This window comes from Lissotriton helveticus, chromosome 8 (assembly GCF_964261635.1).
Source record: "Lissotriton helveticus chromosome 8, aLisHel1.1, whole genome shotgun sequence".
NCBI classification, from domain to species: Eukaryota; Metazoa; Chordata; class Amphibia; order Caudata; family Salamandridae; genus Lissotriton; species Lissotriton helveticus.
Window position 1 is genome coordinate 1495566261 of NC_136069.1, and position 17099 is coordinate 1495583359.

General features: G+C 43.6%; 1 protein-coding gene across 3 annotated transcripts in view; it reads right to left on the minus strand.

Moving 5' to 3' along the window:
• Positions 1 to 17099, minus strand: part of CCDC81 (coiled-coil domain containing 81) — a 241687-nt gene that overhangs the window by 159819 nt on the left and 64769 nt on the right. For 2 of the 3 annotated variants that reach the window (XM_078658441.1, XM_078658439.1), the window contains exon 2: positions 9445 to 9506. In XM_078658441.1, the coding sequence (XP_078514567.1) occupies positions 9445 to 9506 (62 nt within the window). The remainder of the gene's footprint in view (positions 1 to 9444; positions 9507 to 17099) is intronic. The other variant, XM_078658440.1, reaches the window with a different exon arrangement.

The following is a 17099-nucleotide window of genomic DNA, read 5'->3' on the forward strand; positions in this document are numbered from 1 at the left end:
TTGTATCACTATTTTCTTTATTTACACTGTATATATCAGCAGCAGCAAACACAATTGTCTATTCTTGTTGGTCCTGAAGAAAGCCACCGATACAGGATACTGATCATATGGTTGAAACTTGTCGACCTCGTACCAATAGTAGTTTTAAATCTATACTACTTATTTGCATTGCTTTTTAATCCTGTCAGGGAGAGCACGTGAATAAAATCGTGGTTGTACATCAACCTAGGCAATTTTAACATTTTACTTTACATATTAGTTCATCACATTATCCCTTTTTTTGCGCTGCATCCTTGCTACTCCTTGAGGCTCACATATGGGATTCTCGCATCCTTCTCCCATAGTTACATACTAAAGAAAACATCTCTGAGCTCCTTCATAACAGTGAAGAAGTCGTAGCTCCCAGTAAGACTAGGTTTTCCTACTGGTAAGGAGGAACCCATATGATGAAGCATGTCACCCACGGGTGAGTGAGGGTTCTAGTCCTTAAGGGATAAATTCCCCCTTATTGTCATTATTTTTTCTTCATTTAGCTTACAAATACATTTCTTTTAATGAGAGAGTTTGGATACAGGCCGCATTTTCCGGCCCGGCATAGGCCTATAGTGCGTTGATTAGACCCGAGGAGATTGTGTGTTGTTTATATTATTCAGAGTCCCTGTATGATTCTCGTTCTCACCCCTTGCTGTTCAACACCAACATATGCCTTTCCGGCTGAGCTCCTACAATACCATGGCATAAATTGTAGCCAGATGGCGTGTGAATGTACTAAAATGTGACCACATAAACTTGGGTTTGAAAGCTTGAATAAAATCCTTGTGGAATAGAGAAATCAACTTTAAAATCCTCTGCACTGTCCACAGAGCCTGCTGAAGCAAAAGCCCTTGCTATATCTGTTGCCATGTTAGTAATATCTACACGACTTCCGCAATAGTTACAGATACTGTCTTCTAGTTCCCACTAATCTGTAGGATCTGCGCGTATTTTAGACAACACAAACTTTGGGTGAGTTGCCTAGAATGATTCTAAGCACCCCGTAGGATATATTAGCCTAGAGGCCAGCTAGCTCACAGCGCCAATAGAAGCCTGTCTAACCTGAACAGGGCACAAATAGTTTCCGGCAACCACTGACCAATGCAACCCTGGCCCCTCAGGGATCATGGTAACAGATCTAGAACCCTTCCGCTCAGTCATTCGTGCTCTTTTGTTCTCAGAGAAATATACAGAGAAAACACAATAGGACGTTTTCAATATATATATTGAACCAACGTTATTCTTGTATAAAATACATGTTCTGCGATAATCAGTACACAGAAGCAGATAAAAGCACCAAAAGAGTAAATAGCAGCTATAATCCTACCATGGTGCTAAGACAGTCTACATATGCAGGCAAATATAACAAGGTAGTAATCAGGCTTACTCTTACTATGCAAACTCTGCTGTATGTATGTCTAGAGTGTGTGTAGGTGCAGAGCAAAGAAGCCCCCCCAAGAGATGATCCAACCCAATTACCTGGCAGGAAAGAATGTAGTATCCCGTCCTGGTCACGAACTGGACACTTGTCAGAGATGTCAGACCACTGCGTTGTGAAGTCTCAGTATGCAGGGACCCTCGGTGTCAGCTGAAGTGCCTCCTTTTCTAATCCTTTATGATGCTTATTATTTATAATAAAAAGCATTCTTCCAATGTACATATAAATTAGCAATGTTATGGATATATAGTTAGCCCTGTTATAGATATGTAGACAGCCCTGTCGCCCTGTGTATCAATCAATCATGCCATTTGTATAGCGCACTACTCACCCGGGAGGGTCTCAAGGCGCTTGGGGGGAGGGGTATGCTACTGTTCGAACAGCCAGGTCTTGAGTTGTTTCCTGAAGGCGAGATGGTCCTGGGTCAGCCGAAGGTGGATGGGGAGGGAGTTCCAAGTCTTGGCAGCCAGGTAAGAGAAGGATCTTCCTCCGGCGGTGGCTCTTCGGATGCGTGGTACGGCTGCGAGGGCGAGGCTGGTGGACCGTAGCTGGCGGGTGGGCGTGTAGAAGGTCAGGCGGTCGTTGAGGTACTTGGGGCCCAGGTCGTGGAGAGACTTGTGTGCGTGGGTGAGGAGCCGGAACGTGATCCTCTTGTCGACGGGGAACCAGTGCAGGTTCCTCAGGTGGCTGGAGATGTGGCTGCGTCGGCGGACATCCAGGATGAGTCGGGCGGAGGCGTTCTGGATGCGCTGGAGTCTTTTCTGTAGCTTGGCTGTGGTTCCGGCGTAGAGGGCGTTTCCGTAGTCCAGTCGGCTGGTGACGAGTGCCTGGGTGACAGTCTTCCTGGTCTCGGTCGGGATCCAGCGGAAGATCTTGCGAAGCATACGCAGGGTGTTGAAGCACGATGAGGAGTCGGCGTTGACTTGTCTGGTCATCGAGAGGGAGGGGTCCAGGATGAAGCCCAGGTTGCGTGCGTGGTCGGTTGGCTTGGGTGCGGTGCCCAGGGCTGGGGGCCACCAGGAGTCGTCCCAGGCGGAGGGCGAAGATCCCAGGATGAGGACTTCCGTCTTGTCCGAGTTCAGTTTCAGGCGGCTGTCCTTCATCCACTCGGTGACGTCTTTCATCCCTTCTTGTAGGCAGGTTCTGGCGGTGTCGGGGTCTCTGGTGAGGGAGAGGATCAGCTGGGTGTCGTCGGCGTAAGAGATGATGTTGAGGTTGTGCTGGCGTGCGACGGCTGCGAGAGGTTTCATGTAGATGTTGAAGAGGGTGGGGCTGAGTGAAGATCCTTGCGGGAAGCCGCAGATGACTTCGGTGGCCTCGGAGCGAAACGGGGGGAGGCGGACTCTTTGTGTTCTTCCGGCGAGGAACGAGATGATCCACTCCAGTGCCTTCTCTTGGATACCGATGTTGCTGAGGCGCTGGACTAGGGTGCGGTGGCAGACCGTGTTGAACGCAGCGGAGAGGTCCAGGAGGATGAGGGCCACTGTTTCCCCCTTGTCGAGCAGGGTCCGGATGTCGTCGGTGGCTGCGATGAGGGCGGTCTCGGTGCTGTGGTTGGCTCTGAAGCCGGACTGCGAGGGGTCGAGGGATCCGTTAGTCTCGAGGAAGGCGGTCAGCTGTCTGTTGACGATCTTCTCGATGACTTTAGCAGGAAAAGGGAGGAGCGAGATGGGGCGGAAGTTTTTGAGATCGGTGGGGTCCGCTGTAGGTTTCTTCAGGAGGGCGCTGATCTCGGCGTGCTTCCAGCTCTCCGGGAAGGTGGCGGTGTTGAAGGAGGCGTTGATGATGTTCCGGAGTTGGGGTGCGATGGTGGAGTCGGCTTGTTGAAGACGTGTATGAAGATAGAACGACATTTGTACATTGTGCGTAAAGACCTTGTACTTGATATTCGGAGCATGGTGATAATGTTATGCGAAGCCAGACGCATAAACATAAATAGTTTCAGAGAAACTAATCCACCATTGACACACACGCGAATATGTGCAAAGGGTCACAGAGCAGTAATGTTATTGTGCAGAAAGAGGACAATGTAAGAAAATGCGCAGCTAAGTTGGGCCTAAACCGGGCACATAACAATACTTTCAATAAAGTGCTAGTGACACCATTTTGGGCTATTTTAGATCCAGTCTCCTTTAAGAACTTCTGGCTCATGCCACGTAAAAACTCGACGGGAAAGATTATTGAAAGACAGTTTGGGCTGAACTCAAAATTTAGCTTGAAGAATGCTGTTATTTAGATGATAAAGAGTCAGCCCTAAGTATAATATTAAATCCACATTGGTGGATGCTTGGGATGAGTTGTTACTGTCAGTGGTGTTTGTGTCCGATTATCATGTTGGACCTGTCTGCAGCCTTCAACAAATTTTGCCAAGTGCTGCTTCTGGAAAATGTCAGTTTGGTGTTAGAAACTTTTGAGGACACTTTACCTTGCTTTAACTCTTTTATTTTGAGTAGACCACAATGCATAAAGCTCAGAATGCACTTGTCACTGACTCTATCTTTTAACTGTTAGCTCCCCAGCGATATCCTGTCTCTCCGCTAATGTTTTATGTTAACATCAGACTTATGCTCCCGCTGATATAGTCTGAAGGGCTCTCATTTCACTCCTTTGCAGAAGGCACTCATAGCTACCTATGAGTAGCAAGTCTGTCTAAAATGTTTGAGATCCTCAAAGCCAGGACTTATAAGAATACACACTGTTTTGGAGCCCATGGCTTAAACGTTAATGCAGAGGTAATTTTGCTCGGTCCTAACCACTTAACAGTCCTTATCTTCTCTATGTCCTTGCACCTCACACTGTTAGGACTCCTCTTTAGCCTTTTTGATTCAGTAAGAATCTAATTTTCAGATGTGGTGCTTAGAAAAGCCCAAGTTCCCAAACAGATAGGATGCTCAACGACTGCTGGTTTAAAACTTACCAAATCTTTTTTGTACTGTGGCCTCCAGTAATTGCAGCTGTGACCAATTACAAAGTTGATTACAGTAATTCTCTATTTGGGGGACCTCCTGATGTCAACTGCGAAGACTTTAATATATCCAAAATGCAACTATTCCTATAATCTTTGAACTGCAAAGATCACTGTCCTAAGCTCTCATATGAGAAAGGCTGTCTACTGGTTACCTCTGAAAGAAAGGATTGATTTGTTTAAACAACTGAAAAAAGAGAATCCATATTTAAAAAATATTTATTGTAGCATTTGCTATTTGTATAATTCCATAGTAGATATGCCTTCTATCGCTCAATGCTACCACTGCTGTTATACATCGAGGAAATATGAGCGCTGATATTCGCTATTTGCTTTTTTCAAATTCATCATCTTGATATTTAAGTGATTCCAGACAAAGGGATGGACAAACATCATATCAAAAATGCTCTTAGTCAATCATCCTATACCTTAATCTTTTGTAAGAGAGTAATTTGCCAATTTACAACAGTCATTGATTGTATGTAAGGCGAGCCGTCTGGCACCACATTCGTAAGGTACATTACTTAGTAACCAAAAGCACTTGATATCATGCCTCTCCTATGTTTATGTAATGTTGGAACACCGGAGAAATGCAAGAGGGATATAATTATCAATCATGGAATACTTCTCATAAAACTCTGATTCATTCTTAACCGCAGTTCGCATTAAAAGCTCACAGTAAAAGGGTAAAATTGGACAATTCCACAATATGGGAGTAATATAAAAGCATGTTCCATACATCTCCAACAATTAGTATTGGCTGGTAGTCTAAGTCTTTGCATTTTCAGTGGCAACCAATGCTACTTTTGTAGTAGCTTAAACGGAAGCAATGTTAATCCCACTTCTTGTCCACCTTCATTATGATAGTCCAGGACCCGAGACAGTGCTTTTATTGGAAACATAGAAGTGCAAGTACTCACTCTGCAGAGTATCTGTTTACTTGTGAGAAGTGCTGGTACTCTCCCATCACATGTATTGCAGTAGTACTAAGAAGTGATAATACTCTCCCTTTCAAATGAAAGAAGTGCAGATACTCAGTGCTGGACAGTTCCTGCCCATTTAAAGCACCGTTCTAGACCACAGTAAACCACAGAGCAATCCAATCTCCTTAATCACTTTCATTTAAGATTCTTTGCTACCCGACCTACAAAGGCTTGATTTATTGATAGAGTGTATAAGAAGACACGTCCTTAATATTGCTCAGACAGGCCAAACTTGAAGTTAAAGATTAACTGATGCATTTCATTGCATTACTGAGTTTTCTAGAAAGACATTGGTGGGTGTAGTATGTATCTCATTTTTTTTCAGAATCAGCCAGTTGAAAGGCCTTAGGATGATAATTAAAAGCAATAATTGAGCTTTCCTTGATAATATCTTTTAAGCAATCCAGTACTAACATCTAAACAATTGTTGACAATGTGTATCTAGTTATAGGAAACAAGGGAACCCGAAGGTAGTACACTAGGGACCTTGGGCGTTTAGCTTATTACAAAAAACAGTGGACCCTAGTAGTTTTGGTGATCAGGGTAAGAATAGACACAAACTGGAATAGTATTTATGTCCTTTGTCCAGATACAGGCATTTATTTGGCGATGCACACAATCAGAAAGTAATGTCAAGGGGGCACAGCCCGTGACCCACAGTGAACAAGACAAAACAACAAGTATAGGCAAGAACGAGCAAATTGGTCTGTATACTTATAATCAGTGAACAGACTTGATTGTAGTTTGAGTGACCATTGTACATAGTATTCACAAGCATATTCAGTACATATGATCCTATTGTGTCGACGACGTTTCGATGCCGAAAAACAAGATAAATGGCATCATCTTCAGGACAAATATATAAATCATGTTTGTCTTGGAATTATAAACAATTGCCTTTCATGCAAGACAGATCCTTAGGCGGGGAGGTAGTACAGGTCGAGAGAAGTGGATCGGTTTGGACCAATGATAGGGTGTATTTCAGATTATCCCGCTTTTGGGTCAATTAGACCGTCCAGATCACGGCTCGAGGTGTGCCGGTTGCAGAATCGCAGGGCGCGGCATCTCTGGCGGGGATAGCCCAATAGCAATCCCCGCCTATACTTGTTGTTTTGTCTTGTTCACTGTGGGTCAAGGGCTGTGCCCCCGTGACATTACTTTCTGATTGTGTGCATCGTCAAATAAATTCCTGTCCGGCTTGACAAAGGACATAAATACTATTTCAGTTTGTGTCTATTCTTACCCTGATCACCCAAACTACTAGGGTCCACTGCTTTTTGTAATAAGTCAATGCGTATCTAGGCATTTGACCAAATATGAACTTGCATACCTATACTTAAGTCAACCTAAATAGTTAATAGTGATTTGTGCCAGCATTTATTATTGCTATATAAAATTATATTCACAAGTTGACGTATTCTTTTCCCACATGTAGATTCTAAGACTCAATTATCTCAGTGTGCTTGATTTCAGGACTAGGGAAAAACTGTGAAAAATGATAACCAAATAATATAGCATCAGGAAGTTTAAGTTCTCTAATAATGGTATTAATAAATGTTGCCATTTTTTTAACTTCTTTATTTATGCAGTTTACAATAGATCTAACAAAGAATAAAAAATGCATGCTCATTGGTAGTCCCAACATCAACACAGTAGATGGATGTTTCCCTCCCCGTCCCCTTTTGCCACGAGATTAGAGTCAGTACACATCCATCAAATGCCAAATAGATCAAGTGAAGCCTGATCGATCAATTTTGTTTGTTAAGTCTGGGACGCGATGCAGTCTACACAAATTTTTTAATGCTCATCGTTACGCACATACATTTCATATCAACCTCAAGGTGTATGTATGAATGAATGGAGGGATTTGAGCATGGGGCTACTCAAAAGTTGTTTAAATGGTATCCTGGAAAAATAATCAATTTTAGGAATTACTGGCATCTTAATAATTTGGGCTATTACCCAGATGGAAACCTTGAGAAATTCCCATTGCCTTAAGCCTTAAGTTATTTTTGCATTGAGACATAGATTGTCGTGCACTATGCTCAAAAGACCTGAATTCAACAGAATGCCTAGAGTATGTCATCTGAATGGATTGATCCAATGGAGATAATGCATCACGCTCCCCAAATTCATTTTAATTTCAGTTTAAACGTGTTAGTAATAGCCATTATTTCTTGTATTGAGGAGTTTGGATTTCACAGGGTCATCAGCATAAAGCAGTTTATTACATTATCAATTAACAAAATTAATGGCCTATATTTTGGAGTTAGTTTTGATTGCTATACATAATGGTTCTAAAGATAGTAAAAAAACAGGAGGGGAGAGAAGACATGGAAGTAAAAACAGGTGGGGCGAGGGTAGGCATCCTTGCAGCCAACTCTTAACTATAATAAAGGTATCTAATAATCTAGTTGCTACATGTAACATTAGCAAATGGGTTCTGCTACAGATGTTTCACTTTACATTTCTGTCCTAATGCAAATCTGCCCTGCGTTCTAAACAAATAGTCCCACTTTATTCTATCTAAAGTCTTTTCAACATCACAAATATATATTTTCAAGAAACTTCAAATATAAACATATTGATCAACATACAGGGTATACATGTATGATATCTCAAAAGCTGATGTGCTGGTAACATTCTCCTGCATGAGGCCTTCCCAGATGCAGACATGCAGTCAAGAGAATTGCCCCAGAACGCGTTGTACAGGTTCAGATTAAACCATGATGTGCAGGGGGGACTGAATGGCAGCAGAGGGCTCTGCCGCATCCTGTGTGCAACAGCCCAGGATGAATACCGGTGAGCGGAAGCTCTCTGGAACCTTAATCCGCCACAGGAGCGATGCCAGATTATGGCACCGAACAATTAAGGATGAAATACTTACAATGTATTCAAAATGGAAATAAGACTATCATTTTCACATTTTGGGATATCTGTACCTGGTTTAGGGACTACTGTAATCAACGCACAATTTAATTCAGGTTAGAATATCCTATTGTGTTCTGTGTCTCTAAATGGTTTGCAAAATGTAGAGCTGTATGCTTTTTGTTTAATAAAAACGTAATCACTATGGGATCCTCATTTGATAAGTCTTTGAGGACTTATTATATCTACTATATACAATTTGGCTCTCCCAAGGTTAATCAATATTGCTTTTTAAATCTAGGTAGAGGAATGTTTTGAAAAAAGATTCCTCTAAAATAGCACTGTCCATGGGTTTTGGGGTATATAAACTTGAACACAAAGATGCAATTTCATTATTAATTTCTGTTGGGTTAATAGCAGTGGTTCCTTCCTCATCTACAAGATGTAATATTCTTTTGCTACCTACCTGTTGTTAATCTTGTGCTGCTAATAACTTTTCTGCTTTCTCTCCTTGCTGATGTTCTCCGAGAGGTGTTTGGATCATGTTTTGTCAGGTCAGTCACAACACTGTCTCTGTGTGGTGTTGTTATAGTTACGTTTATTTGTCCTTAGTTGACACTATGCAGTAAGTGTTAGCATTATGCGGTCTATTGTTAGTGGAATCTTTGGTGACCCAACAGGATCAATACAAAGCTCACTCCTGTTGATTTAAAAGTAGTTTTTTCTTGCTTTAAGTGAGCATCTCTGCTCTACAGTATTGTAGTTCTTTACTTGTTTGATGAGACTGAGACGTGACATTTCTTATGTACTGGATTGCTATTGTAACACATTAATAGATGTAATGATATAATTTATGATTCAATTTATAAGGCGACAGAATCACCCCGAAAGGGGTATCTCTGTGATTATGGTGCTCACTCCACAACATGGCAGCCATTGTATGTAGCTTCACCACCACACTGTAATTTCTACTCAATTACTTGAAAAAACATTTAGAATGTGATAATCAAGTGCTCTGAGGAGAAGGTATCTTGGGTGCAAGCTAGCAACAACTATATAGAAGGTACTTCAACTAATATTAATAATAATAACTAACAACTGTACATATTTCTGCTAAGGGGAAGTTGCAGAATAATAAACTATTATATAATAATTACCTTCTGCAAAGCCATTTGCCGTTCGATGAAGTCAGATACGCACCCCCATATAGTGCTGACTTCTAGAATGAAAGCAAAAAAGCTCAGATGCATTAGATTCAAATGTGTTATGAATACGTTATTCAAGCAAAAGTATTAGAAAGATAATATCCTTAAGTAGATTATGAAAATAATGATATGGTGTTGCTACATAATGCACAATAGCATGCTGTCTCATAGCAAGGGATGGGTGAAGCGGATATTATTAATTCTATTCACATTGGAAATCTGTACAAATGAATCTATGTGGGAATACACGTGCAATGAAAAAGGCTAAATGCATGTATAACAAAGAGAACAAAATGACAGTATTGTACTAGAGATCAGGGTGTTTGAAATTTTTATGCTTCTTTGATAAAAATTTGGACTGAGACTTTTAATGCTCTTCATGCGTTGGCAAGCCAGAAATGTGTCCTTAGGAAGGTCTGACAAGATCCCCTGGTGTAAACAAATGTAAGGAAGGAAGAACATTGCTATAAATATAAAGGGTGAATTTGCTTATCTAAAAGGTCAGGAGAGAAATATACTTACCTATAACTATTGACCTATGTACTTACAGATCTAGGCAGGTTTCCAACATTTGTATCTCATACCAGTGAACATGGATCTTCCAGCAAGAGTTCCAGAGATTACAGAGCACAAATTACACTGTGTATATAGAGGTTCCCATGAGGCTCCCTTATAAAGATCCTATTCTTTACTATTACTGCCTTAGAAAATGCACTTCACATTACACAGCTAGGTCGGAGGATTTGGAAATGAGCAATGGCCTTCTCAAACAATATGGGTATACTAGCTTTGATGCAGGGCATGGGTACATCAAGTTGAGGCAGTAACTACAAAATGATATGCCATGTGTCTGAGGGAATATGGTCTCCTAATATCAAATGCGTTATTGGGTGCCGAGTGACTTGATCAAGAGAGAATATGAGTCCACCTCCCTTCATCCGCAGACTCGCCAAAATTAAACAAGGCATTGTGAGATCCAATAATGGATACCAATCATGAATAAAAATAAAATAAATCAATGGATAATTATTAAAATCACAAACCTACAGACACAGAAAAATTACATGGCAAAGTATGAATTACAAGTATAAGAATAGAAACAAAACATACACGAAAGCTTCTCAGAGTCCCAACAATTATCTATACGATGGAAAGGACAATGATGAAAAACGGATCAGATACAATAAATAAATAACAAGTCAAAATAAATATATAAATAGAGGGAGCAAATACAAAGAGCCACAATAAACATAATAACATTTCAAGACTATTAAATAAGGCAACAATTACATAAAACTACATAGATGGCTTTCTTAGCAGTAATGAGTTCCTTTCTCAATAACAAAAAACTTTGCAGTGCTGTAATAAACACGCTCCCCAAAGTACACAAGGACACGAAGAATCCTCCTGGGAGGCCCATTCTTTCTGGGGCCGTCTATCCTAGAAATGCTAGGAAGATAAATTTTGATTTCTTTATCAAAGACATGATACCCCTTAATGAGACCAATGTTGAAATGGAGACTTTATATACCAACATCCCTCAAGAAGGGGGCATACACTGAATAGAGAATCTACGTAACAACGGACGAGCAACTTTTCCAGCATCCATCGCCTTCATTCTTTAAATTGTTCAGGATTGACATCAATAAAAACATATTTTTGTTTAATGGAAAAAACTGCTACCAATGCATAGGTACATCGATGGGACCAGATTCTGCACACAACTTTGCAGTCCTCTTTGTAGACCCCTTACAAACATTATGTATCTTGGAAAACACCAATCCTCGCCATTAAAACAACTGTTTATGGAAAATATACATAGATGATGTATTTATTATTTGGTCAGCAACAGAGACGATTATCTCGATCTAACGTCTATGATCTCAGACCACCAATTGTATACTACTCTATTTAGAAAACTTACTTAGAGGAACACCCTGCTACAATACAGCAGCTTCCATCCCCGAGCACTACACAACGGCCTCCCTTTCAAACAACTCCTGCATATTCATAGGAACTTTAAATTTAAAAAAACCTTTTTCAAAGAAGCAAACACTCTGCTGTGTAAACTAATTGACAAAGGGTACCACTACAGATTAGTATGACTTTCTTTATACAAAAAGCTTGGTACTCACACAGAGACATACCACTCCAACCTAAACCCAAACACTCCCTTAACAAAATCACGTGTAACCACATACTATCTTTTGGCTAACAAAACGATTAAGATCAAAGAACCACTTTAAATGTGGTGTACTCAGGTGACCTACTATGAGACATCCCCTTATTTGCTTTTAAGCGGTGTTGCAACTTGAGGAATCACCTTATTAGGGCTTACAAGCCGAGCATCAACACTACCAGATGCCATACCTTTGGAACCTACCTCTGGTGGAAGGGCATCACAAATGTGGCAATTTCATTGCCTGCAACTTCACTACCAAACCAAGATTATTTCACAGAAGCCAAACATTGCAAGAACAACATGGCAGGTCCCTGACATGGTGAAAAATCTCCAGAGAAGTGGTGACTTTGTTTTAACAGTTAGCAGGCTTGAATGTAGGTGGATCTTCCGTTGTCAATCAATAACCAATGGCTGCAACACAGTAGAAGAATGGAATTCTCTAGACTAGTATTCCACTTTAGTCTACCATATTTGGACTACCGCTTGTCTGTCATGTTCATCTGTCGCCAATCCTCCTGTTCGAATTATTCTTACTGTATCATTATACATTGGCTCTTTCTCAATATAATTTTATGCAATTGTTCCCTTATTTTACTGATCTTGTAATTTTATTTTATTTATTGTGGCACTTTGCATTTGTTCGCTCTATTTATGTTCATATATTTATTTTGACTCATTATTTCTTTACTGTATCTGATCCCTTTTTTCATCATTGTCCATTCCATCCTACAGACATTTGTTGGGACCCGAAAAGGCTTTCATGTACTTTTGGCCTCCATTCATTTGCATACAATTCATTCTCTGCCATGTACGTATTTTCTGTGTATCAATATGCTTGCGATTATAATTTATCTATTGATTTATTTGATGCTTATTCATAATTAGTTTCCACTGTTAGATCTTACTCTAAGGTCTTACTCTAGTCTTGTGGAAACCATTGAATGGTTTCCTTGTTAAGCGCCACTCGCGGATCAGACCGCGCTTCCTGGATTGCTTCAATTGAGCACACGATCCTTGCATGCCGCGCTCACGGACCTAGGACCTATGATTGTTCACTGAGCCCAGGCCTGGAAATTTTAATCTCTGCAAGAGCATGTGATTCTTACACGCCTCTTTACATCTTGACAACTGGGCCTACATTCTTACCTAGCCTTTTCCTTTTATTTATCATTGTGGTTTGCACAAGGGGTAATCAGCCCACAGCTGACAATACCCTGAGTTAAGTGACTCCTACACACCTCATCATCATCGATCTACATTTCTGGGACCAGATTGCCTATATCCTTTGGGAAACCGCATTCTCGACTGGAGGTAAGAACCACGACCACCCATTACCCGGTGGTGTTTCTCACTTATTTGTCTAAACTCCCACCCCTTTTTTACCTTTCACTGATTTTGGTAATTATCCCCCACAGAATTACTCCACTATCCACTCCTATCATACTCATCAGGAGCCTTGGCCCAAGTAAGTCTTCTCTCTTGCCTAATTCCAAGCTTTTCTGTTTATTACCCAAACTTCATCTTTTGTTATATTCGTTTTTGTTCAATTTCCTTTTATTAACTCACCACACACTAATCACAGGTCAAAGCATTGTTGATTCCAGATGCATGTACATACTTTAACTGACCCCACGCCTGTAAACTAAACCCGGAGTCGAGCGTCATAATTCTTGGTTTTTTTGTATATATGCACTATGTTTGGAAATGAGTCTACAGTGAACCACTGTTGTTTGTTATGTGTACTGCCACTGATTCCTGTTCCAGAAGACTGTGCTTACCCTTGTTTTCCTTTGGGAACATTCTGTCACGGACAGGTTCTAATGAGAGCCCTAATCCAATTCCTATGGGCTTTGCAGACCATTAAGGTGTTAAACTGCACATATAGCATGGGCACTTCTTCACAAAGGGGTTATTTATTTCACATAATCTTACAGCTCACCAAAATGTATTATCCCAAAAGGATAAACTCAGTACCTTGCTCTGTATCTGAAATGTAGAGATCCCAACCTTATCTCCATCGACACTCCTTGCCTTACATTGTTAGTACATGCCATGGTTTCACTTTCACACTCCACGGTTTATTCAATAGGTTGTTTAAAACTCACAATGGAAGGGTATGAAAGACTTCATAGCACAATATGTTACCTAAATGAGGAGATCCATATCAATATCAGTGTATGCTTCATGAGGTTCCAATAAATGCCTCTTCATGTACAAATACATAGGGCCACTTCCGGCAGACTGACTCCATCATAATACACAGCACTTCAGATTTTCCAAGTAAAGTTTAATCTGTTACGTTAACAACTCGCTGTAGTCATGTAACCGGGACGGGTGGCCCCCGCCCCCTGTGCCCCGGAGTGTGCCCGTAACCTGTGACCCCTCCCTCTTGTTTCCACAGCCGTCAACGACCCCTGCGTGGAACTCTCGGGAGGAGCGATATAGTTGCGATGATGAGGAGATGTGCCTCGGGCCCTTTAAGTGGTCTGGTGGGAGCGTTGCAGAGGAGGAGTCCGGCTACGCCTTAAAAGAAGACAGTAATAGTGAACAGGTGTGTCTTTACACCGGAGGAGCGGTCAGTGAGTGGAGAGGAGCGGCGTGGAGCAAGAGCGTAGACGAGGAGGCGAGAGTGACGGAGGAGGAGGTGAGAGCAACAGCGGAGGAAGAGGCGAGAGCAACAGCAGAGGAGGAGGAGAGAGCGGCAACGGAGGTCGGGACTGGAGGACCCTTGGAGGAAGAGGAGAACCGCGAGCGTCGGGAGGCCGGAATCCGAAGGAGAGCCGCGGTGACTCAGGAGCCAGGAGGCCAATGACCCCCCGCATCGCCCAGCCACTCCCCCGGAGGGGCGTGGCTAACCGAGGTGCATAACCGGATAGCGGGTTGGGTTGGTAGACCGGGTAGAGGTACCCCGTGAGCCCTTATCAAGTCCCCGGTATCCACGTCCATTAACCCCCCCGAGCCCCGTGGTTGTCTTCACCCCCTTTCCCCGTGACTGTTGGTTTGTCAAGCGTAACTGATACTCCATCTCTTGTGTCTTCCCCGTCGGCGGAGCCTGGATCACCACGGAGCCCGAAGAAGGAAGGAGGAGGAGGAGTCCGACTAGGCGACGGGAGGAAGGTGTACTAAGAAAGAGCCGGCGCGAGAGGAGAAGATCGCCGAGAAGAGTCGTGTCCAGGAAAACCTGTACAGAACTTTTGTTCCACCAAATAAAGCCTGGTTTAACCATCACCAAGACCCGTCTCCTACCTTTCCCTACCCCGCCGGTTACAGTGGTGGAGAATGCGGGCACCCCTTCCATCTGCCTAACGAAGATGGACGAAGTTTTGCAGCGCTTGGCGAAAGGACAGGAAAGACTAGAATGGGTGATGGAACAACAGATCCTGGCGGCCGAGGCCGACCGGGGCATCATGAAGGTGGCCATGGCAGCTCGCGCCCTTGATCCTCCCATAGTGACTGGACCCGCATCCGTCGGAGGGACTCCTCATAGCATCAGCGGGGTCTCCCTCCAGAAGTATCAACTGGGGGAGGACCCCGACTCATTTCTACTAAACTTTGAGAGAGCCGCCAGGGCATGTGGGTGGCCAGTGGCCAAGTGGCCCTTCTTTCTAGCCCCTTTGCTGGTGGGGGAAGCCCAGGCCGCCTACCAGGTGGCTAATCCGACAGGCGACACAGCATACGCGGACATTAAAAGAATAATCCTGGACCATCTAGGACTGGACCAGGAAGCGTACCGCCTCCGGTTCAGGAAAGAGAGGGGTGTCCCCGGGGAGACCCCTAAAACCCTTTTTGTACGTCTGAAGATGGCGGCCGACAAGTGGCTAACCCCTAACGTTTGCACCAAAGAGGAAATCATGGACCAGGTGTACCTTGAACAGTTCCTGGAGGCTCTTCCGTACACAACCCAGAGGTGGTTGCGACAACACCATAACCTCACCACCTCCCAGGCGGTGGACATGGCTACCACCTTCTCTAGAGTGCAGCCAAGACCTCCCCCTTTGTGGGAACTAGAGAGACAAAAAGCCACCAATAAGACGGAGAAGAAAATGCTGAAGATCCCAGAGCCTGTCAAACCGAAACCTTGGAGACCCGGACCACCATCGCACAGCGGCCCGCAATGCTTTGAGTGCGGTACCTGGGGCCACATAGCCCGGATGTGTCCCTGAAGGAAACCGGCCGAGGAACCGATGGAGGTCGGATACTTACCAAGAACGGTGTTATATTCAGCCGAAATGAGACATGCTTTCAGAGTGAGTGTAAGGATAAACGGTTCCCCCATCCAAGCCCTGTTAGACTCCGGCTGTCGACAGTCGGTGGTGCGGGCCCCTCATGTGAGGCCTACCCAAATCATCCCAAAAGATCGAGTACACATCAGGTGTGTTCATGGGGACGTTCGGCCATATCCGGTGGCTCACCTTCCTATAGTCCCCTTGAAAGGTAGACCCCAGAGCATTAGTGTGGGAGTGTTGTCTACTCTCCCTGAAGACCCCATTATAGGGACCGATAACCCAGCGTTCCTGGAAATGTTTAGCCAGAGCCTGAAGTCCTGCATACCCCCTCAACAGGGACCAACTGGACAACCAACCGAAACCCGCCCTGGTGTCCCCTGAGCCGTGGGTACTGGACCGCGGCTTCCGTTTCTCGCAAGCTAATGGCGCCACCCTATTCAACGCTTGGGACATCGCCCAGAGAACTCAGGGCCAAACCCCCCAAACGTATCCCCGTTTTTTTGTGAAAAATTACCTTCTTTATCGTCAGGGACAAAAGGACGAACCCGAACAATTACTGGTCTCTGTTGCGTTCAGGGAACAGGTGCTCTTCTACTCCCACACACCCATCTGGTCGCAGGCCACATCGGCACCGAGAAAACAACACAAAACATCCTTCGTCATTTCTACTGGCCGGGTATCTACAAAGACGCTATGACATACTGTCAGGAATGTGAGACGTGCCAGAAGAGGAACATGACGCGACCCCCGGGAGTGCCTCTGCAGCCGTTACCCATCATTGGGGTGCCATTTTAGAGGGTGGGTATGGACCTCATAGGGCCTCTGCCCAAGACCCGAAAAGGACATCAATATGTCCTCGTGCTGGTGGACTATGCGACGAGATTTCCGGAGGCCTTTCCATTGACCACCACGATGACCAAACAAGTGGCTGACAAAATGTTGAAACTCTTTTCCCGGGTGGGTTTCCCCAAAGAGATCCTCACGGACCAGGGAACCCCATTCGTATCCCGCTTGATGAAAGAAGTCTGTCAACTCCTGAACATACAACAGATACGTACCGCGGTATACCACCCGCAAACCGACGGCCTCGTAGAGAGGTATAATAGAACGTTAAAGACCACTCTCCAGAAAATGTTGGAGATTAACGGCGCAGACTGGGACCAGGTCTTACCTCTGGCTTTGTACGTGATACGAGGACA